Source organism: Giraffa tippelskirchi, chromosome 5 (genome assembly GCF_054371585.1).
Source record: "Giraffa tippelskirchi isolate mGirTip1 chromosome 5, T2T-mGirTip1v1.2.pri, whole genome shotgun sequence".
Lineage (NCBI taxonomy): Eukaryota > Metazoa > Chordata > Mammalia > Artiodactyla > Giraffidae > Giraffa > Giraffa tippelskirchi.
The window spans coordinates 34897807-34925727 of NC_137279.1; the positions used below are offsets into that span (position 1 = coordinate 34897807).

Genomic DNA, 27921 nt, shown 5'->3' on the forward strand with positions numbered 1-27921 from the left:
CTCACATCCATACATGACTATTGGAAAAGCCATAGCTTTTACTATACGGCCTTCTGTATGTTATATGCTTTCTGTATGTTAATAATTTGACTATTTAACCCGTGAACATGGGTGTACATTGCTTTAATAATTGAGAGATGAAATTCCTCTCTCAACATCTAAAACAAGAAATCCAAAAATGTAACAGTTAGGGTTGTTTCACGTAGGGAGAGGACTCATATAATTATAGGCCCAGTGGGCATCAATATATTATGGTGAAGGATAATAATTGATATTCATATTAGTGGGAAGTTTAATTGCGTTCAGCTTCATCTACTGCAGACAAGAGGCAAGAGCATGGTACACCTCAAAAGTTTTAATCCAAAGTGGACTAAGCATCTTAGAGGTGCTTATATAGAATTGGTCCTTTACTCATCTAGACAACTAACTTGTTGAGAATGATTCAGTCTTCAGGATTCCAGAGCTGGAACTCCTAAATGAAACAGAACAATGGCCTGTATGTATTACTTACAGCCAAAATGTATGTGTTCTTATGTAGCCAAATTCATCTTTCCATGCCAGTCCTGTGCAAACCTGAGCATTGGCTGCTTTGGGCTTATGGCACTTCCCTATTTACGTGGGCTGATAGTATTTCCCTATACACCTGGTCTTATCACCCCTCCCTGCTAACCTCTCCCTGCTCACCTGGACTGACCATACCTGCTTGTTCACTTGTGTTGATCACTTCTTTCTGCTCACCTGGGCTGATGACCCATCCCTGCTCATCCAGACTGATCACCCCTCTCTGCCCCCTGAACTGATCACCCCTCTCTGCTCACCTGGACTAATCACCCCTCTCTGCCCCCTGAACTGATCACCCCTCTCTGCTCACCTGGACTAATCACCTCTCTCTGCCCCCCTGGACTGATCATCCCTCTCTGCTCACCTGGACTGATCACCCCTCTCTGCCCCCCTGGACTGATCACCCCTCTCTGCTCACCTGGACTGATCACCCGTCTCTGCTCCCCTGGCCTGATCACCCCTCCCTGCCCTCCTGGACTGGTGGTGCTTCCCTGTTTATCTGGGCTGACCACACCTCACTGCCCTCCCTTTTTCTTTGCCTCAGTGGGCTTCCTTCACACAGCTGTGGTGGCATCAAGGAGAAACAAGTCTCCTTTGTCACTTCTGACATTATGTTGTGATTAAAAATGGCATACTTGTCAACTCATCTCAGACAGCCACTCAAATCACAGTCTCCAGAAAAACAGGAGTTGAGAATAAGACACATCCTTGATGAGCTGGAGATATGGTTGGATGAAAGCAGAAAAGGCAAGTTCAGAGTCTAATGTGGCACACGATAAAAACCAAAACAATGTGCTTTTCAAATACAGGGCGGAAACATGTTCAAGGTTAATGGAAAATTTTAGGGTCAAAGAAGACAGTGAGCTAGAAAGTAGGCAACAAAAGTGACCTTGACCGATTCTATGTGGATTAGGTCACTGCAGTCTTCTACACAGGAGAGGGAGGGGACCCAGAATCCCCACCCCTCTCTAGTAAGTAGCCCTAGTTAGCAGATGGGACTTTAGTCTGATCACTTTATTAACTTAACCATTCACCCTAACCACTTATTCTCAGTGTTAGCCAGCTGTACAGACTAGCAGCTGGCCAAAGAGACAGAGAAACCCGGGCAAAGCCGCAGGTCTGATGGATGTATGTATGTTGTATGTTCTGCAGTAGGGTTCCAGGCGAGGGATGCTAACATTACAGATGCCCAAAAGCAACTGTGCACTTACTTCAAAGATTCTGAGGGGCAATAAAAGCACCAGGGCTCTCTCAGGCATCCCAAAGTGCTGACCACAGGACCACACTTCTCACACACAAATGAGAGGTGAAGCGTGGGAGCCATTGGAAGTGGCCAACACTCAGGCCAGACAATGTGGCTCCAGGAACCCTCCTTTCTCTGTAGGTCTATTGCCGTCTCCTCTCTTTCTCCTTTCTGCCTCCCGCTCTCTGCAGTTTCCCTTGTCTTACACTCTGGCTTACTTGAGTCACTTCTCACCTCAGCAAAGCTCCTTGGCTTCTCCACATCAGGATTTTTCTGGCTCCCTCTGCAGTTCTCTAATTCTTTCTGTGATTCTTAAGAAAAAAGTTTAGATGGCTCAGTTTTTGTTTTCCTGACAGTTGGGTATCAGGGCTCCCTGGCATGTCTAAAAGTCCTAAAGGTAGATGCCCAGCTCAGTGTCCTTAGCAGAACTGGGGTCTTACAAGGTGGCCCTTTCAGCCAAACCTGGGCCCAGAAGGCTGGGATCTAACTTCCTTAGCAAAGACTGGGGAGTGCATTTCCTATTTCTGAAAACCTGGAAAGCTGTTTCAGTTGGAGATCGAGTTCTGCATTTTCACCTCTGTTCCCTTCCCAACAGGCTAGATGACAGTGATGTCACTTCCTTTCTCCATAAAATGATAATAACACTGTTTGCCACATACCAGATGCTACCCTTAGTATAACATACAGATTTGTTATTGTATCCTCTGGAGGAGGTTGCTGTTGTTCAGTCGCTCAGTCGTGTATAACTCTTTGCGACCCCACAGACTGCAGCACACCAGGCTTCCCTGTCCTTCACTATCTCCCGGAGTTTGCTCAAACTCATGGTCATCAAGTTGGTAATGCCATCCAACCATCTCATCCTCTGTTGCTCCCTTTTCCTCCTGCCCTCAATCTTTCCCAGCATCAGGGTCTTTTCCAATGAATCTGCTCTCTACATCAGGTAGCCAAAGTATTGGAGCTTCAACTTCAGCATCAGTCCTTTCAGTGAACATTCAGGGTTGATTTCCTTTAGGATTGACTGGTTTGATCTCCTTGCATGAGGAAGTACTATCCTTAAGTCTTATTAAACTGGGGGAATGGAGGCAAAGAGCAGTTGAGTAACTTGCTGAGGGTCACACAGCTAGTAAGTGGCAGAGCAGGGATCTGAATTCTGTTGGCTGGCCACAGAATCCTTTCTCTCAACCAGAGTTAAATCATGCTACTGTACAGCCATTCCAGCATCCCTCAGACTCCAGGGAAAAGTAGGCCATGAGATTAATGAAGCTGCAGAGGGCGTTAGCTCTATTCTGCAGAACAGGACAGTCCTTTGTTTCAGGCCAAGAACATTGTTGCCCTTTGCCTGTGTCCTCTCTGAAGGGCATGGGCAGTGCGAGCCTGTCAGCAGGTATAATCTCAAAAATTTCTCTCTCTCAGCTAATTTCAAGAACTGTTTACCCAAGTGGACACAGGAGAATTAGGCAATTCATTGATCCGGTGTGTTGGATGGGTTTGGGTGTGACCAAGCACACTGTGGCTATCAGAGCAAATCCATTCCATAGAGCAACTCAGACGCCCACAGCAGCTGGGACAGCCCAGGACGCGTGTTGGGATGTGGCTTGTAAACTGGGACTCAGCATCCACCAGTGATTCAAGAGTTAGGATGAGGAACTTCCCTGGTGGTCCAGTGGTTAAAACTTTGCCTTCCAATGCAGGGGGTGCAGTTCTGATCCCTGGTCTGAGAGCTAAGATACCACATGCCTTGTGGCTGAAAAACCAAAACATCAAAAAACAGAAGCAATGTTGTAACAAATTCAATAAAGACTTTAAAAATGGTCCACATTAAAAAAAAAGGCTTAAGAAAAAAAGAGGATGAGACAGGACAGCCTGCAGTTGGATCCCCCACTTTATGCTCAAACATGGGGCTTCCCCAGTGGCTCAGTAGATTTAGAATCCACCTGTAATGCAGGAGACAGAAGAGACGCGGGTTTGATCCCTGGGTCAGGAAGCTCCCCTGGAGGAGGAAGTGGCAACCCACTCCAGTATTCTTACCAGGAGAAACCCGTGGACAGAGGAGCCTGGTGGGCCACAGCCCATGGAGTCTCGAAAGAGTTGACACGACTAAGCAACTGAGCATGCATGGGGCCCAGGCCATCTCTCCGGCCATCTAGTCTGCATGAGTGCCAGGTGTCTACTGCCGAGGCAGGCAGGAAATACCACGCAGCATCCGGCTGGGGTTTTAAGCACTGGTGATGCTCCTCACCGATTCCCTTCCTGGGCCCTGCTTGCCAGGAGCAAGGTCACAGAAAATGCCATTGTTTTGGAAAAACCTCCCCATTCTGCAGCCCTCTGCCTGGGGCCATCTCCTGGCCCGAGGTAGTCGCTTGTTCACAAAGGCTGCACTGTGTGACCCTCTGAGTGAGTTTTCATAAATCAGACAGCTAACAACCGAACGCTTGGGCCAAGTGGACTCAGTGCTTTTGCCAGAGATGATGGGGCAGGTGCGCATCACCTGGCCGGGGAAGCAGGTGTGAGGGGCGTGCTGTTTTTCAGTGGGCGCAGCGAAGGGTGGATCAGCCGGCCAGACCTGGTAAATTGTTATTTACAGTTTCTGAGCTTTTAAAAGAGGAGCTTCCGCAGCATCGGCCCTGACTCCAGACCTGCCGCAACATGAAGCCCCTGGTCACCCTGCTATCCCTGCTCGTGCTGGGAGCCCAGGCCCAGCATGGGGCCGAGTGGACCTACTCAGGTAAGGCCCACCCCATGGGCGGCACCCACTTCTTGAGGGTGAAGCCTAGTCAGTCAAGGGCGACCACGTGTGACGACTGTGTGCGGTGCTGTTGGGGGCTTCACATCTCAGGCTGGGGGAGACCTCGGTTAGGGAGAGGAGGACAGAGTTCTCCCCATTTCTAGATCCCTGAATCAACCACAGGGTTTCTGCCTTTCCACTCCTGGTTCTGGCTTGACAGCCTGCTTAGTCCTTCTGACAGCAAAGCCATTTGCACTCTCTGTCTGTGTGGATAAAAAATAAAGCGATTATACAGAGTGAAGTAAGTCAGAAAGAGAAAGACAAATACTGTATATTAACGCATGCGTATGGAATCTAGAAAGATGGTACTGATGAACCTATTTGCAGGACAGCAAGGGGGATTCCCTGGTGGCTCAGACGGTAAAGAATCTGCCTGCAATGCAGGAGACCCGGGTTCAGTCCCGGGGTTGGGAAGATCCCCTGGAGAAAGAAATGGCTGCCCACTCCAATATTCTTGCCTGGAGAATTCCACGGACAGAGGAGCCTGGCTGGCTATAGTCCATGGGGTCACAAAGAGTCAGACACGACTGAGCGACTATCACTTTCACTTCAGTAGAGATGCAGGCATAGAGAACAGATTTGTGGATACAGGAAAGGAAAGAAGAGGGTGGGATGAATTGAGAGAGTAGCATGGAAACAAACGCATTACCATAGGTAGAACACATTGCCAGTGGGAATTTCTCTGTGACTCAGGGAGCTCAATCCAGTGCTCTGTGACAACCTAGAGGGGTGGGATAGCGTGAGTGATGGGAGGGCAGTTCAGGAAGGAGGTAACATATGAATGCATGTGTACTAAGTCGCTTCAGTCATGTCTGACTCTTCGTGACCCCATGGACAGTAGCCCACCAGGCTCCTCTGTTCATGGGATTCTCCAAGCAAGAATATTGGAGTGGACAGCCAGGCCCTCCTCCAGGGGATCTTCCCAACCCAGGGATCAAACCTCTGTCTTTTATGTCTCCTGCATTAGCAGGCAGATTCTTTGCTACTAGCGTCACCTGAGAAGCCCAGACGTATGTATACCTATGGCTGATTCATGTTGATGTATGGCAGAAACCAACACAGTATTATAAAGCAAGTATCCTCCAATAGAAAAAAAAAGTGGTTGAAGGGAGCTCCCTGTAGTCCCACCGAAAATGTGCGGGGTTTACAAGAACTTTCTTATCAGAAATTCCATGATACACAGTTTATCTAGAATGTCTCAATGTGCTGAGAACCAAGTGACCGCTACACGGCCTCCAGGCTGGCCTCTTTCTGTTGCCTAGCCCTGCTGAGGCCCCAGACTCATACCTCAAACCCCACTTACAGGACATAAAATAAAAAAAATAACTCTGGTATTTAGCACAGGTCCCGGCCCACATGTGAGCCAAAGAGAGGAAGATTGTGGGGTTCAGATAAGAAACACCTCTTCTGTGTGGCAAGAGCAAAAGCACCTGCCTGGTCCTCCTCCTTTCTGTCCTGGAGGGAGGCATGGGGCCCAAGAGGATGCTCACGGCTGCTGGAGCCAGGAGCAAGCAGGTTTTGAACCTGCTCTCTGCATGGTCCACCCTGGCCTCAGATACTGGGGGGAGTGTCCACCTAGGGTGGATGTGTGTCCTGTTAAGTCAAGGGCAGCAGAGTTAGGGACATTGTGGGAAGGTTCAGGAAGTCTGGCAGCAGAGGGCAGGACAGCCAACTGACCAACCATTCTGTCTGACCCAGAGGATCCCTCCCTGGCTCAGCGCCATGAGACCCCAGGGTTTCTGCTTGGGCAGGCCCATAGGTGCTGAGGGTGGTTGTAGGGTAAGGACAAGTAGGATTCCCACAGTGCAGATTCCCACAGTGTCCCTCTCAGCTCAGCACAGCCTGAGACCGTGGCCTTCTGGAAGCACCAGGAGTCCAGGAGAGCTTGGAGCAGCTACTGCAAATACCTCTTGGAAACACTTGAGAAACCCCTGTGCTGGCAAAAAGCTTTTTGGCCCACGAAGGGGCTGTGCTCAAGATGTCTGGCCTTGGGACTTCCCTGGGGTCCAGTGGTTAAGATTCTGTACTTCTAATGCAGAGAGCGTGGGTTCGATCCCTGGTCCCAGACCTTAGATCCTGCATGCCAGGCAGCAGAGCAAAAAAAAATTCTGACTTTAATGCTGGAATCTGCCTCTAGGAAAGACTTGCCTACAGTTTGGAGTGTGTTATTAAATAGTGAGGAGAGGAGGAGAAATAAAGAATTGACTTTTTATTGAACTAGGAAACTATAAGAGGCCCAGATATGATCATCTTTCTCAAAACAACCTGTGGATGACACAGCTGCCCCCTTAGGGGGAAAAAGAGCTGGAGTCCCTGTTGCAAACGGTTGAGACCAGGCTCCGCAACTGTTTGCAGGATGAATCACCCATTACAAAGACTTGCTTCTTTTTTTTTTTTTAATTTTTTGACTGTGCCACATGGCATGAGGGATCTCAGTCCCCAGTCCAGGTATCTAATTGTGGAAGCACACAGTCTTAACCACTAGACTGTCAGGGAATTCCTTTGATGACTTGCTTTTATCACTCTTTCCTGTGATTAGTAACTACCTTTAAAAAGATAAATTTCTTTTCTTTGATATTTTTTCAACTAATTATTCTAGGTCATCCTTGAACCTGATGCTTCCTTTATTGCCTTGAATCCACAGTGTAGGCACCCAGGTAGTCTTTACAATACTGGGAACCAGTGAAGTGGGGGATGGGAAATAAAAGAAGTGGGAAGGTCCTGCCGTAGGGTGTGGAGGGGGCTTTGATAGTATTGAGGTCTGGGAAAGGGAACTGCCACTCAGAAGAAGTGAGAAAAAGCCCTTAAAAGTAACACAGGAATACCAAACCCAAGGATCCCTCAGGACCATTATCAGCTACTATGCTGTGCCAAGTTGCTTTAGTCGTATCCAACTCTTTGTGACCCCATGGACTGTAGCCCACAGGCTCCTCTGTCCATGGGATTCTCCAGGCAAGAATACTGGAGTGGGTTGCCATGCCCTCCTTCAGGGGATCTTCCCAACCCAGGGATCAAACCTGTGTCTCTTACATCTCCTGCATTGGTGGGCAGGTTTTTTACCACTAGCACCATAGCCAGATTCCATACTCATCAGTTGACAGTCACTCAAAGGAAAAACCAAAGCTAGGTCTTAAAGATAGCCATTGCTTTCAAAATACTAAGTCATGTTCTCAGGGCCAGTGGTTGCAACAGAAAAATTAGGAACCAGCCCCAAAGCCCCCCAGGGTCTGCGAAGCTGGTTTAGATGCCCTTCCTGCCTCCTTGGGCTTCCCAGATGGTTCAGTGGTAAAGAATCCATCTGCCATTGCAGGAGATGCAGGTTTGATCCCTGGGTCAGGAAGATCCCCTGGAGAAGGAAATAGCAACCCACTCCAGTATTCTTGCCTGGGAAATCCCAGGGACAGAGGAGCCTGGCAGGCTACAGTCCATGGGGTCACAAAAAGTTGGACACAACTGAACAACTAAACAACAACAACAACCGGCATCCTGGAAGCCCTGCCCTGCTTTCTAGAAGGCAGACCTCCGGCCTTGATCTCAGCCTCTGCCAGCCTCCCTGGCCAGGCCCTGCTGTGAGCTGCTGGCTCTGGCCTCCATCCTGAGTGAGGTGCCCACAGAGAGCGCCCGGCTAGGCAGCACCTCTCACTGTGACCCCCTTGACTTTCTCCCATGTCAGAGGGGGCGCTGGATGAAGCGCACTGGCCGCTGGAGTACCCGGACTGTGGGGGGACGAGACAGTCCCCCATTGACCTGCAGCTGAAGAAAGTTCAGTACAACCCTTCCCTCAGGGCTCTGAACCTCACAGGCTACGGACGCTGGCGCGGGGAGTTCCCCATGACCAACAATGGCCACACAGGTAAGGATGGGCGACAGACCAGCTTCTGTCCCTGAGGGTAGAGCAGGGGAGGCGGGCGGTGGGGGAGGCTGGCAGGGCTGCCTGGAGCTAGACACGCAGAGATGCAGAGTGTGGCCTGGGGACTGCAGGTGTTGAGTCCTGGCACTTCGTCCCGGGTCACGCAGCGTCTGTCTGCAGACTCGATTTTCCACTCATCCTTTCATTCCACACTGGCCTCTCTGCAAGCCCACTCTGACCCAACCAGCGGGAAATTCAGCAGACAGAGAGGCATCGCAATGAAGCTGCACGGCCCACTGTGTGTTCTGTTGATCTGTGCCCTGATCTGATTGGCCACATTTTCTATGTATGAAGGTCAGACAGGAAAGGTTGGATGTTGGGGCCCCCCTATTTTAGAAGCCTAGACTGGACACTTATAAAATCCAGCTATACCTTGGTACACATCTTTCTCATTTCCACCAAGTGGGCCCATCTCCTCCGAGCCTCAAGACAAGCCCAGAGAGAGGTATTTTTTAGGCTGAAACCAGGGACTTTGAGAATCCAAGGGACTTCCAGTCATACAGTCTCTAATGGTCGAGCTGGACCCAATCCCTGGATGTCTGATTCCTCCACCGTGTCCTCCTTGGAAACATCCCTCTCTACTCCCATTACTGTCCATTTGCATAGGCCTATGGGGAGTAGGGTCACAGGACTCAGATTTCCTCTTTGCTCTATTGAGAAAATAAAACCCATTGCTCTTCATGTGGGTGGTGAAGGTAGCAGCCCTCAGATACCTACGATTTGGATCACTGACCTCCACAAATAATTCATGAAAGCATCATTTTATCACAAATGTCAAGATCCTGCTTCCAACATCACTCTCTGAAGCATCCAGGATGTTGGCAGAAGAGTGGGACCTTTTCAGATTGGCTTCTTCCACCTGTGCTGTGCTGTGCTCTGTCACTCAGTCGTGTCCGACTCTTAAAGAGCACATGAACTGCAGCCCACCAGGCTCCTCTGTCCATGGGATTCTCCAGGCAAGAATACTGGAGTGGGTTGCCATGCCTTCCTCCAGGGGATCTTCCCAATCCAGGGATCTAACCGGGGTCTCCTGCATTGCAGGCAGATTCTTTGCCAGCTGAGTTACCAGGGAAGCCCTCCTTTCACCTCATCATATGCATTGAAGGTTCCTCTGTGCCTTTTCACAACTTGATAGCTCCTTTCATTTTTAGCATTGGATAATATTCCATCGTCTGGATGCACCAAAGTTCATTTATCCATTCACCAACTTAAGGACATCTTGGCTGCTTCCAAGATTTAGCAATAAGAATAAAGCTGCTATAAACATCAGTGAACACCAGTGTGTGGATGTAAGTTTTCCACTCATTTGGGAAAACAGCAAGGAGCATGATTGCTGGATTGTATGGTAAGAGTAAGTTTAGTTTTGTAAGAAACTGCTCATTTCTCTTCCAAAGTGGCGGTACCATGTTGCATTCCCACCAGCAATGCATGAGAGCTCCTCTTGCTCCACATCCTTGCCAGCATTTGGTGTTGTCAGTGTTCTGGATTTTGGTTATTTTCATAGGTGTATAGTGGCATCTCATGGTTGGTTTAATTTGTATTTCCTTGATGAACTGTGATGTGGAGCATCTTTTCATATGTTTATTTGCCATCTGTGTATCTTCCTTGGGGAGGTATCTGTTATGGTCTCTGGGTTATTTGTCTTCTTATTGTTGAATTTTAAGGGTTCATTGTATATTTTGGATGGCAGTTCTTTATCAGATGTGTCTTGTACAAATATTTCCTCCCAGTCTATGGCTTGTTTTCCAATTCTCTTGATGCTCTCTTTTGCAGAAGTTTTAAATTGTAATTGAGCCCAGCTTATCAATTCTTTCTTTCATGAATTGTGTCTTTGGTGTTGTATCTAAAAAGGCACCATACCCAAAGTTGTCTAGGTTTTCTCCTATGTTATCTTCTAAGAATTTTATAGTTTTGTACATTACATTTAGGTCTATGATCTATTTTGTATTAATTTTGGTGAAGGGTGTAAGATCTTTATCTAGATTCTTTTTTTTTTTGCATGTGGCTGTCCAGTTGTTCCAGCACCATTTGTTGAAGAGACTGTTTGCTCCATTATATCACCTTTGCCGTAGGCCTCCCTGGTGGCTCAGCGGTAAAGAACCCACATGCCAGTGCAGGAGACAAAGGTTCAATTCTTGGGTTGGGAAGATCCTCTGGAGAAGGAAATGAAAATCCACTCCAGTATTCTTGCTTGGGAAATCTCATGGACAGAGGAGCTGGGCAGGCTACAGTTCATGGGGGTCACAAAGAATTGGACACGACTCAGCAAGTAAAGAACAATAACAACATCACCTTTGCTACTTGGTTAAAGATCAGTTGAATATATTTTTGGGGGTCTATTTCTGGGTTTTCTTTTCTGTTCACCAATCTATTTGTGTATTCTTCCACCGAGACCACACTGTGTTGATTAATGCAGCTTTTTTCCCCCTGGCCTTGTGGAGAGGCATGTGGGATCTTATTTCATGACCAGGGGTTGAACCCATGCCCCCTGTAGTACAAGTGCAGAGTTCTAGCCACTGAACTGCCAGGGAAGTCCCTACTGTAGCTTTATAGTAAGTCTTTTTTTAAAAAAAATTAATTAATTTATTTGGCTGTACTGGGTCTTAGTTGCTGCATGTGGGATCTAGTTCCTTGACTAGGGATCAGACCTAGGTTCCTGGATGGGGAGTGTAGCGTCTTAGCCACTGGACCACTAGAAGTCCCTATTGTAGCTCTACAATAAGTCTTAAAGTTGGGTATCACTGGTGCTCCAACTTTACTCCCCTCCTTCAACACTGTGTCAGCTATCCTGGGCCTTTGGCTTCTCCATGTGAATGTCAGAATTAGTTTGTTGACATCCACAAGACAACCTGTTGGGGTTTTGATCGGGACCGCACTGAATCTGTAGGTCACGTTGAGAAGAACTGACATCTGGACAATAGGGCGTCTTCCTATCCAGGAATATGGACTACCTCCCCATTTGTTTATTCTGTGACTCCTTTCATCAGAATTTTTCAGTTTTGCTAAGATAGATCTTGTATATAATTCGTTAGATTTATACCTAATTATTTAATTGGGAGGGGAGTGCTAATGTAAATGATACTGTGGGCTTTTTGTGGTTTAAAACACAGAATCTTATTTTCTCACTGTTCTGGATGGTAGAAGTTCAAGACCAAGTGTTGCAAGGTTAGTTTCTTTTTCAAGGCCTTTCTCATTGATTTGTAGATGGTCGATGGAATTGTGTTTTTAATTTTAAATTCTGCTTTATATGTCGATTTTATATTTATAACCTTCCATTTTTATTATTAGATTAGAATACAGATATAAGATTACGTTTTAACAAAAAGAAATCAAAAACACACTTGGATGTTGAGATAAAGTGCTGCAAAAGTTTCTATTTTCTTCTTTTTAAAAAAGTATTTATTTCTTTATTTGGCTGCACCAGGGCTCAGTTGCGGAATGCAAGATCTTCAATTGCGGCTTGTGGGATCTAGTTCCCAGACCAGGGACTGAAACCAGGGCCCCCTGCATTGGGAGCATAGACCACCAGGGAAGTCCTTCTAAAACTTGTTTTCAACTTCTCTATTTTGTTGTAGATGTGAGCACAGAAAATGCTCAGATCATGTGGTTTTTTGGGGCTGATAAGAATCTGGTTAAATTAGTTCCAAACAAAGAGAAGTCAGCTCTGGAAGTTAAATCAATTGTCAGAACCGGCAAGGTTTAACAAATCAATTTTGGGGAGGAAGGCTAGTTGTTCTCACCTTTTCAAAAGCACAGTGATATGCCCAGAAATGCTGCCATTTTTCAATCTTGCCTGTGTGATCCTGTTGATACAGCTTGAGAACTGATACATTCTGTCTGCAGGGGATTGTGTTTCTGGGGAAACACGCTTATCGGGATCTCTGTTACGGGTCGTGTGGTACTAACTGTCCTCAGCTCTGCAGTCTCTGGACGCAGAAGACTGAACATCTTCTTTGAAAAACTCTTCCATTTTTCTCATGGGAGCGCTGACTTTGAGGCTGGCCACATTATAAGCACTAAACACAAAACACCTGTTCTGCCAAAGGGCATGTAAAACCTCAGAGGCCAGATTCCTGCCTTCTGGCATATTATGAAGCTGTCATCACAGCTTCCTGCTGCTTCTGGAAGGGAAGAAGTGGGCATTTGACAGATATCAAATTCCTGATTTTTTTTTTTTTTTGCCACACCTTGTGATGTGTGGGATCTAATTCCTTGACCAGGGATCCAACCCACGTCTCCTGCATGGGAAGTAGAGTCTTAACCACTGGACCACCAGGAAAGTCCTCAAAGACCTAATACTTCCTCTTTAAGAACAAAAGAAACACATTTTACTTGTTTATAACTATCATCGATGACTTTAAATAGAAAAACCTTGTTAACAAGACAGATGCCAACTGTCCCTTTCCAAGTCCTAAATTATACTCTCATAGATATTTTTCTTGGTCACTTTTGGGGTCACTCTCCATGTCTCCCTTTTGTCTGACTCATTCCAAAATATAGAGATTTCTCTGAGGCTTGAGCCAGTGGTATAAACAAAATACCTGTCTGACCAGAGTGACTTCCCTGTAGAAAGTCTGTAGGGCCCAAGGCATGAGTTAGCTGGAAGACTGAACCATTTTCCTGTCAGCAAGAACCTAACATTTGAAACTGTTGATGATTACATCAAATTCAATCCCATGCTGAGAGTCCATGTGTTCCCCGACATGCTGCAGAATTTGATCTCTCGTCTTCTGAAGACAAGTTGAGGCCTGCAGTGATGATGTCCTCTCCAGGCCTGGCTCTGCCTGGACCTACGAACTGAGTGACTGCAAATCTTTCTACCTCCCTAGGTTGGCTTTTTGGTCCATAAAATAAAAGGACTTCTCTAGCAATCCAGTAGTTAAGAATCTGCCTGCAAATGCAGGGGACACAGGTTTGATCCCTGGTCTGGGAAGATTCCACAAGCCATGGGACAGCTAAGCCCAAGCGCCACCACTACTGAGCCTGTGCTCTAGAGCCCAGGAGCTACAACTACTGAAGCGCGCACCCCCTAGAGCCTGTACTCCACAAGAGAGGCCACCATAATGAGAAGCCAGCACACCACAACTAGAGAAAGCCTGAGCAGCAATGAAGACCCAGAGCAGTCCAACAAAAAATAAGTGTTGAAACCCTCAGGGATGCTCCCTTCTATGCAGTGGGATGGGTTGTTAGTTGGGCTGGTTCTAGAAGTCTGAATGGGATGAAGATTTTAACCACATGGTGGAGAAGATAACGACCTCAACTCTGCCTTCCAGGGTATTCACGTCTGGTAGTAAAAGTAATCAAAACAGTCCCAAGAGGCCCCACTTCCTGTTCCCTACCCTGTGGGCAAATTCCAACACTGGCCACAGGTGGAGAGCGGAATTCTGGATTCCACACTCACTAGCCCTATTTTTTTAGGGATAATCAGTTGGACCTGCCCCTTGGTGTCCCGCCCCTGACCTGCTGGTCCTGAGTGGGAAGGTGTGTGCCCTGGGACAAGTGCCTGTCCAGCCCAGCTCAGGGTCTGGTCCCCAACAGGCCCTGTGTGCCAGTTGCCACCTCCCTGGGGGGTCACCCTGCCTTCGGCAGTCTAGGCCTGTCTATAGCACCAGCTTGCCCCAGGAGTGGGCAAGTGAGCAGGGACGTTGCCTCACCTGTGGGCCTGCCCCGTCCCCACCCATCCGCACACTCCTGGCCCTCGTCTTCCCTTCCAGTACAGATCAGCCTGCCGTCCACCATGTGCTTGACGACCTCTGATGGCACGCAGTACTTGGCCAAGCAGATGCATTTCCACTGGGGCGGAGCGTCCTCGGAGATCAGCGGCTCCGAGCACACCGTGGATGGGATGCGATACGTGATTGAGGTGCCTGCAGGTTCCTCTTTCTTTCAAACCCCGTAGTCATGTTTGTGTTACTTTATGTTTTCAAAATATTTATTTATTTTATTTTTGGCTGTCCGGATCTTCATTGCTGCGAGGGCTTTTCTCTAGTTGCAGTGCTTGGGCTTCTTATTGCGGTGGCTTCTTTTGTGCAGCGCGACTGTAGGGTGCTCAGACTTCCATAGTTGTGGTGCATGGACTCAGAAGTTGCAGCTCCCGGGCTCTAGCGCATAGGCTCAGTAGTTGCAGAATAGAGGCTTAATTCGCTCCTCAGCATGTGGGATCTTTTCGGATCAGGGATCAAACCCAGGTTTCCTGCATTGGAGGCAGGTTCTTTATTACTGAACCACCAGGGAAGCCCTGTTTAATTTATTTTTAATTTATTATTACTATGATTTTTTGGCAGCTCTTGCTGCTTCTAGGCTTTCTCGGGTTGCAGTGAGTGGGGGCTACTCTCTAGTCATGATGCACGAGATTCTCACTGCAGTGGCTTCTCTCGTTGTGGAGCACGGGCTCTAGGGTGTGCAGGAGTCGGTAGCTGTGCTGCACTGGCTGAGTTGCCCCTCGGCACGTGGGATCTTCCTGGATCAGGGATTGAACTGGTGTCCCCTGCGTTGCAAGGCAGGTTCTTAACCATCGGACTACCAGGGAAGCCCTACTTTTCTCACTAAAACAGCCAAAAACACTTTGTGCAGTGGTAAGTCAGGTCACCCTGTGGTTAAATTTATTTTTCGTTCACTCACCACTAATCACTGCTCTGTGCTGGGGGTTCGGGCTGGGTCCCCACCTTCACAAAGTCAGCCCTAAGCAGGAGTATACAGCCCACAGAGTGGGGCAAGCCCTCTTTAGTTTCAGCTGGATTTCTGTGTGGTAGATTTGCTGGTTTCCTCTCTTGCTTAGGATGGGTGCATACCAAGTCGCTTTAGTTGTGTCTGACCCTTGGCCACCCCATGGACCGTAGCCCGCCAGGTTCCTCTATCCATAGGATTCTCCAGGCAAAAATACTGGAGTGGGTTGCCATGCCCTCCTCCAGGGGATCTTCCCGGCCCAGGGATTGGACTTGTGTCTCTTAAGGCTCCTGCCTTGGCAATCGGGTTCTTTACCACTAGCGCCATCTGGGAGGCTTCATAAAGAAAGCCTATTGGATTCTACTTCAAAAGAGAGAACTGATGAGACACTACCTGAAAAGATGTGGCTAGTGAGGATTATTACTGCTTCGGATGACCGTGGGTTTACAGTGGCCTCCTGAGGTAAGGGGGCACATGCCCACTCTAGGGAGACCTCAGGAGAACCCCGTGGCCTCATATGATTTCCTGGACTCTGCCAGCTTGTCTGCCTGGGAGGAGGTGAATTGCCATCTCCCCGTAAGAGATGCAGGTTTGATCCCTGGGTCAGGAAGATCCCCTGGAGGAGGGCATGGCAATCCACTCCAGTATTCTTGCCTGGAGAATCCCACGGACAGAGGAGCCTAGTGATCTACAGTCTGTGGTGTCACAAAGAGTCAGACATGACTGAAGCAACTTAGTACATAGCACACACAATCCCACTCATGTTCTTTGCATTCTTGGAGAATTTTCTGGTCTTTTTTTTTAGGGTCAAAATTTTAGTTTAAATTTGATTCACATATTTTATACATTATTCTTTTTTATTTATATATATATTATTGAAGTATAGCTGATTTACAATGTTTCAGGTATACAGCAAGAGGATTCAGTTATACATATATACATATATTATTTTTCATATTATTTCCCATTATAGGTTATTACAAGATATTGACTGTAGTTCCCTGTGCTATACAGTAAAACTTTGTTGCTTGTTGTGTATCTGGTTTTTTTTTAATTAGAAATCTAACACTTATTCTTACTAAGCAAACAAGTGGGTTTTTTTCGTACTAAGTACAGGCTATGCAAATTAAGCTGTTTCAACAAGTATTAGAAATGTTCATTACTTTGCAAATATAAAGCAAAATCAGCTAATACAAGCCATGCAAGCCTGCATTAACCAGAGCTTCTCCCCATGAACATTTCTCAGCCCTCTCCTCATGTCCTTCTCAGAACTTTCTGGTCTTAGTAAGGAGATCTTGTAGCCCAGATGGAGGGAGATGGTGGTCAGCAGTGTTAGTCAAGCAGAGGTGGCAGATGAAGCATCTTTTTTTCATTTTCTTCCTTCCCTGAAAACCTGAAGCATTTGAAGGTTATGGGAATTGCCCTTGACTTGCCCTGATAGCTCAGCTTGTAAAGAATCTGCCTGCAATGCAGGAGACCCTGGTTTGATTCCTGGGTTGGGAAGATCCGCTGGAGAAGGGATAGGCTACTCACTCCAGTATTCTTGGGCTTCCCTGGTGTCTCAGTTGGTAAAGAATCCGCCTGCCATGTGGGTGACCTTGGTTCAATCCCCTGGGTTGGGAAGATCCCCTGGAGAAAGGAAAGGCTACCCACTCCAGTATTCTGGCCTGGAGAATTCCATGGACATGGGATCGCAAAGAGTCAGACACAACTGAGTGACTTTCACTCCCTTTCTTGCTTCCACAGATTCACGTCGTCCACTATAATTCTAAATACAACAGCTATGAGGAAGCCCAGGAAGAGCCGGATGGTTTGGCTGTGCTGGCGGCACTGGTTGAGGTAGGCTGAACCTACACACTCGAAGTTATACACTGGTGTCAAAACAAGGTGTTAAGTGTAGACAAAGGGTTTTCCTACTTGTCTCTCCTCATGTGTTCCTGAGCTCACAATTCTTGGAAACACTGACTTGATAAAAGATCTACTCTTTTAAATAAAAATATTTGTTTACTTATCTGGTCTTAGTCGTGGCACAAAAGATCTTTGTCCCTTGTTGCAGCATGCAGTATCTTTAATTGAGACGTGGGATCTAGTTCCCTGATCGGGGATGGAACCTGGGCCCGCTGCATTGGGAGTGTGGAGTCTTAACCACTGGGCCATCGGGGAAGTCCCTGAAAGACCTACTCTTTCCCCAGTCCTTGCTCAAAGTTACTGTGGTGCCTCTGGGTCACCAACCTCAAGGATGTTGGATGATTTGGACAAGCTGAATTAGAAGAGCTGATCCCAGAAGGGCTGACTTGACAGAAACTGGTCTGAGGGCACAAGGAAGCCTGCGGCCCAGTAGACAGAGGCCACATCTCTGCATTCCTCAGAAAGTCTGGAGGGTGGGACTTATGTCTAGGCAGCAAGAAGTGGTCAGTGAATATGACCCCCTCCCAAAACAAGTATTATATTAGCTTCCCTGATGGCTCAGCTGGTAAAGAAACCACCTGCCAATGCAGGAGACACAAGAGACACGGGTTCAATCCCTGGGTCAGGAAGATTGCAGAGAAGGAAATGACAACCATCTCTAGTATACTTGCCTGGAAAATTCCATGGACAGAGAAGTCTGGCAGGCTACAGTCCATGGGGTCACAAAGAGCTGGACACAACTGGACACACGCACATCAAAACCAAGCATATTAGTGCTCTGGAAATGGACCAAAGACAAATAACAAGGTAAAGCACTTATTTATGATAAATGGTGAGAATTTTGAGTAAGAACAATGGGAGTTTGTGGGCTTCTTGCCTGGTACTCTTTCCATCTGCTAACTTGGTCAGCAAGTAATCCTGAAGGAAATCAAACCTAAATATTCATTGGAAGAACTGATGCTGAAGCTGAAGCTCCAACACTTTGGCCATTTGTTGGGAAGAACTGATTTACTGTAAAAGACCCTGATGTTGGGAAAGATTGAAGATAGGAGGAGAAGGGGACAACAGAGGATAGGATGGTTGGATGGCCTCACTGACTCAATGGACATGAGTATAAGCAGACTCCGGGATATGGTGAAGGACAGGGGAGCCTGGTGTGCTGCAATCCATGGGGTCGCAGAGTTGGACACAACTTAGCAACTGAACAACAACAACTTGGTCAGCAAGGTAGTTTCATCAGGGCAGGTGAACAGGAAAACCAGAAGCTTCACTGCCTGGTATAGGGATTAATTAGATTTGAAGTGGAAACTGAAAATCCATGCCCTAGGGGCATTGCTGATAAAAGTAGCAAACAACAGAAAAGACGGAAAACTTGCAGCTTTGGGAATCTATCACATCCTAACTGAAGTGAGTAGCAAGGGGCAGACCAATCAGAAATCTAACTGGGAGATCCTGAAAATGAGAGAGCCATAGAGAGCTTGTATCGGCTCCCCAAGGCCTGATGGAAAGTGAAAGCTGAGTCTGACTTGGTAACTGGCTGATCTTTGAATGTGCTCCTCAGCCCACACACAGATCCATCAGCTTGGGCTCCTACGGTTTGAACACAACTTCTACTAAAATCACTGAGAGACTGTAAAATTGTGGTGACCATAGATGGTCCTAGGCTAAAAAAAATAAAAATAAGACTTAAGACCTGAGCAGACTCATCAGCTGCTACACACTACCATGGACACATATTCTGCAGATAAAGCCCAAGCAAGTCATTGAATAGTTACATGAACAACAACAAAAACCCCACAGGACAGTTTTTAAAAATCAGAATTTAGATTTGCCACCATATATTATCTAAAATGTCTAGTAATCAAGGAAAAAGTTCAGCATGCAAATAGGAAAATGTGATCTGTATTTAGGAGAAAATGCTCAGTTGTGTCCAACTCTTTGTGACCCCATGGACTGTAGCCCACCAGGTTCCTTTGTCCCTGGAATTTTCTAGGCGAGAATACTAGAATGGGTTGCCATGCCCTCCTCCAGGGGATCTTCCTGACCTGGGGACTGAACCCGAGTTTCTTGTGTCTCCTCCATTGGCAGGCAGATTGTTTACCACTGCGCCACCCAGGAAGCCCTTTAGCACAAATTGATGTAAGTTGCACGTTGAAGTCACTAGAGCAACCATTAATAACTTAAAATGGTTAAATGGTACACTGAAAGTATTTGTTTAACATGAAAGGTGCATAGAAGAACAGAGAAAGAGATGACACATTTAGAAAACAGATAAACGACAGTCAGAAATCCAAGGAAGGGGGTTGGGAGAAAGGAGAGTGTGGGATGTATGGAGAGAGTAACATGGAAATTTACATTACCATATGTAAAATAGATAGCCAATGGGAATTTGCTGTATGACTCAGGGAGCTCAAACCAGGGCTCTGTAACAACCTAGAGGGGTGGGATGGGGAGGAAGGTGGGAAGGAGGATCAAGAAGGAGAGGACATATGTATACCTATGGATGACTCATGTTGATATTTGGCAGAAACCAACACAATTCTGTAAAGCCATTATCCTTCAATTAAAAAATAAATTTAAGATTAAAAAAAGAAGAAATCCAGGAAAGTCTGAATTTTCACCCAGTAGAAGAATGGATCAGCATCACTGACTGAAAAGAACCATTGTCCACAGACCTTTTTCACCAAAAGCAACTTTTCTGACTTCTAAAAAGTAAGCACTCATTCGAAAAATAGAAGATGTCAGAGGTCAGCATTGGAGCAGTTTTGCCTTGGACATCTGGCTCTCGTCCGTCCAGTCAGAAGTCCTGAGGATGAAGAAGGGAGCACTTGAGACCAAGCCCCCTCATCATAATGAATCTGGGGGCCTCCCTGGTGGTCCAGCAGTTAAGACCCTACGCTTCCCCTACAGGGGGTATGGGCTTGATCCCTGGTCAGGGAACTAAGATTCTGCATGCTGTGTGGCAGTGGCTAAAAACAAAAACAAAAAACCCACAATGAATCTGACTGTGGCTGACACTGCCCAAAACAAGGTCACTGGGGATATTTTAACAGGGACTTTGGCCATTCCATGAGGATATCACCAGATACTGCCAAGATGATCTTTTCCCAGGAAGCTGCCAAAATGCTTCAGATCTTGTCTTTCTGGAAGAAACTGATGAGCCAAGGCAGTTGGTGCAAAGAACAGCCAGACTGTCTCCCCAGATGCCTCCTTGCCCTCATAGCTCTGCCCAACCAGCCAGGATACCAAACAGCTGAATTAAGGGAGATAGTACCAGATGGAGGACCCACTTCCCTTAGGTTAACTGCTCCATGTTTCCCCTGCAGGTAAAGGATTATGCTGAAAATGCTTACTACAGCAACTTCATTTCTCACCTGGAGGACATCAGGTATGCAGGTAAGGGAAACCAACAGAAGGTGCACCAGGGCAGAGGAATGAGCCTGAGTGTGATGGGGACGGAGGGCAGGGAATAGCCACGGGTAGGGAGGGTGGCAGACAAGCCTTCCAGGGGACAATTCGCTCCCTGGGCAAGGTCTCTGGCTCCAGCAGTTCCCGTGGTTGGCTCAGGCTGTACACACCTCCGAGAGACCCATTCATAAACTACCTGTCGATTTCCATGACTGGAATGTCTGGATGGGCAGAGTTCCATGAATGAGGGATATTTTCAATTAAGTCACCCTCACCTCTGGCCCCAGCTGGTAGTGATGATCCTGGTCCTTAGACAGAGATAAGCTCCTTGGTTTCTAGTTGAGAAGAGTCTCAAGAGTGAAGCCTCTTATCATGGTGTCTGTGAATGCAGACCCAGGGCTGGTCTCCCTTCTCTCTGCCTCCAGAAGGCAGGGTTCTTGACAGAACATTTGCCCATTCCCATGGTCAACTCTTGACCTTAAGCTGTAACCATGTCTGCTGCAGCCTTGGTTCTGGGCATCTGACTTTAGCCCCATATACTGGACTCCAGTTCCCTGACCTCGGTCCTCACTCTCCAGTAATCTCCTGCTCTCCAACACATGGGCCTCCATGGTTTTCACTACTAGTCACGCTTCTTGCCTCTCAATTCTCTTTACCTGGCTTGGATGCCATGGACCATAATTCTGACACATCCATGCAAATACCCTCCATCCCTCCACAAACTCACCTGATAAAGCCCTAGGCCAACTTCTACCTTCTCAGAGCCTGTAGCCAAACAGCCTATAGAGAATGTGCCTGAGAGAAACACAGGTACTTCTAATTGGTATTACTTTCATTCCTAGCTAAAATATAAACAAGTACTAACACTGTTCAGAAATCCTAAAATACTCTTCTGGGCATTTTCTTTCCCTCTCTCCACAATGATTGCATCACCTTTTCTCCTCTCTCCAGAAGCAACCCCTTCCTGGCCCCAGCTTCTCCCCTGAAGGGGATGCCTGACCTCCCACCTCATGGGGAAGGTAGCCAGACACTCACTCATCTTCTTAACTTGGCAGTCCAGTGGTTAAGACTCCCAATTTCCACTGTAGGGAGCATGAGTTCAACCCCTGTTCAGGGAAGTAAGATCCTGCATGCCATGCAGTGCAACCAGGAAAAAAAAAAACTTAGACATTTTTTGCCTGCTCATTGGGCAATCACTACTAAACTTCACAGCCTTGGTTAAACAAGCCTGTTTATGGATGTATCACAACAATATCCTCTTTGCCATTAAAAAAAAAAAATGCAGAAGTGCTCAGGGAAAGAAGGAAGCAGAATTCCTGCCTCGTGCAGCATCTTTAGTTGCAGCATGTGGGATCTAGTTCCCTGGCCAGGGATTGAACCTGGACCCCCTGCATTGAGAGCACAGAGTCTTAGCCACTGGACCACCAGGGAACTCCCATGAGTGTCCCCTTTCTATAGACAGGTGGGTATCCAGCCAGGGCCACCCAGCCGGAGGAGGTATTTGAGTGGGTCTCTCCCCAGAGTCTTTGCTCTTAATCCTTTCCAGGAAGCAGCACACTGGGTGATATTTCCCAATGATCAGGTTCTAAGTTCTGCTTAAATCAGGAGATTTAAAGATGGTGAGATCTGAGCCAGAGCTGTCCTCCCAAGGGGCAGCAGTGGTCCCTGACATTCCTTCTCATCCCCTCTATTAGGACAAAGCACAGTTCTGAGGGGCCTTGACATTCAGGACATGCTACCTGGGGACCTCCGCTACTACTACAGCTACTTGGGATCACTCACCACTCCTCCCTGTACAGAGAATGTCCACTGGTTTGTGGTAGCAGATACTGTCAAGCTCTCTAAGACACAGGTAATGTACAAGATTGCTTTAATATCCAAGTCTCTCTTTCCATGGTCTGATCAACAAGAGTGTTCCCCTAAATTTTACCTAATGCCAATACCTGGGCTTCTATAGTGTTTTCTATGTCCAGGGCTGTAGTGCCTCCCCTCTATCACCATGGGTGATCTTACTAGTGCTGTGCTATGGAAGAAACGGGCCAACAGGCATCAGAGAATCCAAGAAATCTATAGGCAATGCAACAACAACAACAACAACAACAACAAACTGGGGCCTGATCCAGGTCATAGGAGAAAATTTGCATAGTGAAGGCAAATATTTATTGAGTGCCGCTCTCACCAGGTATTACATGTGCAAACTCCATGTCCTTGTGGGGCTACATTCTAACCTCATAAGTGATCTTATGCAAGAAGGACAGCTTCAGATTTAGCCATTTACCATCTAAAAATGTCTGTAGCCCTTTGAGGGGAAGAGCTGTATCAATCGTCTTTTGTCCTTGAGCCTAAAACGGGCACATAATAAGTATTTGTTGAGTTAAATAAAAGACAAATGTTACTGAGGTTGCAAAGCAAACCTTCTGGGTTCCTCAGAAGCGAATATTTCTCTTTTTAAATTTTCCATTTCCCTATTTCAGGAAAAAGTGCAAAGACCCCTTATTCTTATAACCATATATAAAAACAATGCCAACCAGGTTGAAAGTGACTTGAGATACCTAACAAAAGTCAATGTTAGTTATCTATGAAAAATGCACCTTAAATTCAGATCTGGAAGAATTTCTACAAATAAAGTTATCTGAGATGAACTCAATTTTAAAAAAAATCACAAAATACCAAGAAAAAGGCACTATGAGTGTCAGCAGAATTAGACCTACAAAGATTGCAAATATTGGAATTATTAGCCAATTAATATAAAGTATGTTTAATACGTATAAAGAATGCATAATATGTATAGTTAAATATATTTGATATGTTTAATATGTACAAGAGTTTGAAATACAAGGAAAGAACAAAGTATAAAAATGACTAAGTAAACTTGAAAAAAGTAAATTGTGAATTTCTAGAAATGAAAAGATAGTAACTGAAATTAATAATCCAAAAAATGAGTTTAATAGCATGTAGGACAAGTTCAAGAAAGAATTAGTAAGCTGAAAGACAGAGCTGAGACAATTATGTGAAATGCAGCACAGAGAGAAAAAGAGGTAGAAATATGAAAAAGAAGAGAGATATAGAGAAAATACTAGAAAGACCTGAAAAATGTCAAGTTGAAATTATAGTGGGAGAAGAAAGGTGGCATAGAGAAGAGGAATAATTTGAGAAATGGTGACTGACAATTTTCCAGAGGGTTGAAAGGCACCATGTTACATATTAAGGAAGCCCAACGAGTCCATGAAAACAACAAGAAGCCCATGCTAAACACATCACAGTGAAGCCACAAGCTATCAAAGCAAAGAGAAGATTTAAGTATCAGCCAAAGAGAGAGGACATATTTTCATGAAGGAAATACGATTAGACTGAGAGTTAATTCAACACAGCAACAATGAAAGTCAGAAAGCGGTACAATCACTTTTTCAAAGCACTGAGAGAAATGAGTAGCTTACCTAGACTTGTACGGCAGCAAAAACGTCTCTCAAGAATGTAGACAAGGGACGTCCCTGGTGGTCCAGTGGTTAAGAATCTGCCTGCCAGTGCAGGGGACACAGGCTCAATCCCTAGATTCGAAGGATCCCACATGCCTCAGAGCAACTCAACCTGTGCGCCCCAACCACTGAGTCTGTGAACCTGGAGACTCTGCTCCACAACAAGAGAAGCCACTGTACTGAGAAGCCCTCACACCACAACAAAGTGTAGCCCTCACTGGCCACAACTAGAGAAAGCCTGAGTGCAGCAATTAAGACCCAGCAGAGCCAAAATAAATAAATAAATAGAATTTACTCTAAAAAAAAAAAAACATGTGGACAAAACCACAGGAATTTTCAGAAAAACAGAAATTGAGCTTGCTACTTGGTATGTCTCTGTTTACTTCTTTCTCTCTTTTCTGCTATTGACTAAATACCCAAGAAAAAGATTGAAAGATATTGTCAGAAGAATGATTGGGTGGATGAATGCCACAGCACATAGTGCCCAGAACCACTTCTGGACTTGAGATCTTCTCAAAATCGCTTTATCAGAGTTATATAAATCCAAGCGCTAGTTCAACCATTAACTAAATTAAAAAAAAAAGTCACCCAGTGCCTCTCCTCTCATTAATTCCTTTCATGTTGCTGGCAGATTGAGAAGCTAGAGAATTCCTTATTGAATCACCAGAACAAGACCATCCAAAATGATTACCGCAGGACTCAGCCCCTGAACCACAGAGTAGTGGAAGCCAACTTCGTGTCTCACCCTCATGAGGGTGAGTGAGATCAACTTTTGTTTGTTCTTTGCCATATGCGATGATTATTTCCTGTTTTCCTCTTTCTCTGGGTGGGCCCATTTCTTCTGGCCACAGTAAGGGAAGGGGAGTCATCTAAACGGCAGGGGTCTCAGGTGGACCAATCAGAACGGGGCATGGGCAAAGAGGATGACTCATTTTCCCAGTCCAGGCAGTGATCCTACACAGAGGGGGTGATGAGAATGAACCAGCTCCATAATATTACCTAGTATTGACCAGAGACAGTGGGAGAAGCAAGATGTCAGTAACATAAGATGCTCTCATAAGAGTGTCGGCTCATGTTACCCTCATCATATCCAACTCAGGTGTTTCCCCCACGCTTCTGTCTTGGTCTGCACCACAAACCCATCCTCAACTCCTCCCATAAATTCCCTCAAGGTGGGGTTAACTAGACCACATACTGCTTATTACCTTTTCTTGGGGATCAAACTGGGGGTGGATTAGCCACCAAATGGCCTTTGAGCCTCCCAGGTGGCTCAGTGGTAAAGAAACTGCCGACCAATACAGGAGAAGCACAAGATGCAGGTTAGATCCCTGGGTCGGAAGATCCCCTGGAGGAGGAAATGGCAACCCACTCCAGTATCTTTGCCTGGGAAATCCCATGGACAGAGGAGCCTGGTGGGCTACAGTCCATAGGGTCACAAAGAGTTGGACGCGTCTGCATGCACACAGGTGAAGCCGCAGACGCCAGGATGCTGGAAGCAGGCATAAGTGGTCCAGTTTCTCCTGGACCTTCCAGTCCAGGAGGTGGGGCTTCAGCTGTGTCAGTTTGACTTACCTCGTTTCTGTGGTCACAGGAGTGTAAATATTCTGCAATTTCCCATCTTTATTTTGTCCAATTCTCTGTAAAGTGGTGGTGAACTACACACATTCCCTGAATTCATTGTCTTTGCAGTATATTCCTATTAACCATTCCTGAGGACTTTATTGGAGTAGGAAATGGCAATCCACTCCAGTACTCTTGCCTGGAAAATTCCATGGATGACTTTATATTCTCTAATAAATCGACCTGGTCTCCAGACAATATGACCCTATCTCTACATGTACTTTGCAAAAGTTAAAAATGTCCATACGTACTCCCCAGCACAATAAAGCTCCATTTATAGTTTTCTCCCCATCTCTCCTGGTTCATATATTGTTTTCCCTTGTATCAGTTTGCTCCTTTCATACAATACTAACAGGAAAAATGACACCAACTATAATTTTAATTTCTCCATATTATACTTTATATGATATTGTTGTTGTTCAGTCACTAAGTCATGTCCGACTCTTTGTGACCTCATGGATTGCAGCATGCCAGGCTTCCCTGTCCTTCACCGTCTCTCAGAGCTTGCTCAAACTTGTGTCCATTGAGTTGGTGATGCCATCCAACCATCTCATCTCTGTCGCCACCTTCTCTTTCTGCTCTCAATTTTCCCCAGCATCCAGGTCTTTTCCAGTGAGTTGGCTCTTTTCATCAGGTGGCCAAAGTATTGGATATTAACAGTCACAATTTCTTTTTCTAAAGGATGACATCCTCCTAAACAGGTCCAATCACTAGCAGACTAAACAAAGGGTGCTTAGACCCATTGATCTGTCTCCTTGTTCTAATTTTGCTATGCTCCCTGTTAAACATTTTATGCTATTCTTGCAACAAGCACAGATTGTATCATTCTCCTTATGCCACTTCTCAAATGCTCTTCCCATTGCAGCAGGGCAAGTGTCATTCCAATGTACCCTCATGAGCGACCTCAGAGGTTCTAATAACCACCTCTTAGTCTGGAAAGTCCCATCTTGCAGTATGTCATTGTAACCCTCACTTCTGAGACTTGCTATTTAGGAGGAGTACACCAACTCCCAAGCTTCCCTGGTGGCTCAGTAGTAAAGAATCCTCCTGCCAATGCAGGAGACTTGGGTTCCATCCCTGGTTTGGGAAGATCCCGGGAGAAGGAAATGGCACCCTGATCCAGTATTCTTGCCTGGAAAATCCCAAGGACAGAGGAGCCTGGCAGGTTACAGTCCATGGGGTCACAAAGGTTGGACATGACAGCGGCTAACAACAACAATAACAATAGCAACAACATACCAACTCCCAGGGGATAGGAAGAGGGCTTCCTCCCAACCCCAGCCAAGGGATCTGAACAGTGCCCTTCCTTTACGGAAAAGAGAACAGAGGACTGGGCATCATCTCACTCCAACTTTCCTCAGGCCCAGACTTCTATGTAGCAACCCAACTGCACAATCCATCTGATATTTCATAGTTCTATAGAATCCATACCAGATGGGTTAATATCATCAACTCATCAAAGATGAATGACCTGAGAAACAAAGATCAGTTATAAACACAGGAGAACAGCAAAATCTGGCCCTCTTGCAACTTATTTATTAGAAAACACCTATGTATTCTAAGGTAAAGGCTACTGAGCTTCACATGAGAAACCAAGGGTCAAGGGTTGAACCATCTTTGACATGTCACCCCTTGGATTCTGGCAGCTTACAAGCCTAAATTCAGGCATAGCAAGGATGCCTGAAGCCAATGGGATGGGAACATGGCAGGAATCAAAAGTATTTCTCCTAAGTACACATGTAGGGAATGGTGTCTGGCTGTCCTGTGTCCCCTGTTTTCACGAATCTCTTCAAAGTTTTGACTTTTTCCTGTTAACTCTTCTTTTTATAGAATACACTTTAGGCTCCAAACTCCACTCTTATCTAAACAACATCAACAAAAACCTTGAGTACCTGAGAAGATTTATTCAACAGCAGATAACAAAGAGAAAAAGACAAGGGTATTGGCCTTGAAGAGTGAGCCCTGCCTTCTGCCCAAGAAGCCCTGGGTGTCCAAATTATACCATTTCTACTGAGGCAGCTGCTTAATTTACGATTAAAACAGGAGAAACCGTCATCTGTGAACAGAAGTGAGATGGCTTAAATGCATGAGAAGGTTTTGAATGAGATAAAACCAATGGGAATTGACTGGAATAGAAATTTAACTACCCTTCTCTCGAATCACATACATTGATTTGTCTTAATTAGAAACCAGCCTGAAATCCTTATATCATTTATATGAAATAAAATAACTTTGAAAATTTGTTATTTAAAAACTTCTCTTTTCTATTCCTTTGTGACATTCCAAATATCATTTCTTTGCTCTATCCGGAGGGACCCAGGTGATGGGGGTAGAAATGAAGGTG

At 46.0% G+C, this 27921-nt stretch overlaps 1 protein-coding gene and 1 non-coding gene across 4 annotated transcripts; one reads left to right on the forward strand and one right to left on the reverse strand.

Annotated features, from left to right (window-relative positions):
* The first annotated feature begins 439 nt into the window (after window positions 1-439).
* CA6 (carbonic anhydrase 6) lies at window positions 440-27831 on the forward strand. 3 transcript variants are annotated; one of them, XM_081490519.1, is made up of 9 exons: window positions 535-1308; window positions 4389-4529; window positions 8263-8442; window positions 14214-14362; window positions 16912-17004; window positions 20400-20469; window positions 22176-22333; window positions 24589-24712; window positions 27408-27831. In XM_081490519.1, the coding sequence occupies exons 2-9, from the start codon at window positions 4451-4453 to the stop codon at window positions 27527-27529; spliced, it is 975 nt and encodes a 324-aa protein (XP_081346645.1). In that variant the 5' UTR covers window positions 535-1308; window positions 4389-4450; the 3' UTR covers window positions 27530-27831. The 3 variants fall into 3 exon arrangements, with proteins under 3 accessions (XP_081346647.1, XP_081346645.1, XP_081346646.1); XM_081490521.1 differs by lacking the exon at window positions 14214-14362 and having other exon boundaries at window positions 440-1308; XM_081490520.1 differs by lacking the exon at window positions 535-1308 and having other exon boundaries at window positions 4509-4529; window positions 11924-14362.
* TRNAE-CUC (transfer RNA glutamic acid (anticodon CUC)) lies at window positions 21840-21912 on the reverse strand. Its single transcript has one exon. It is a non-coding gene; the product is annotated as a tRNA-Glu (tRNA).
* Window positions 27832-27921: the final 90 nt, after the last annotated feature.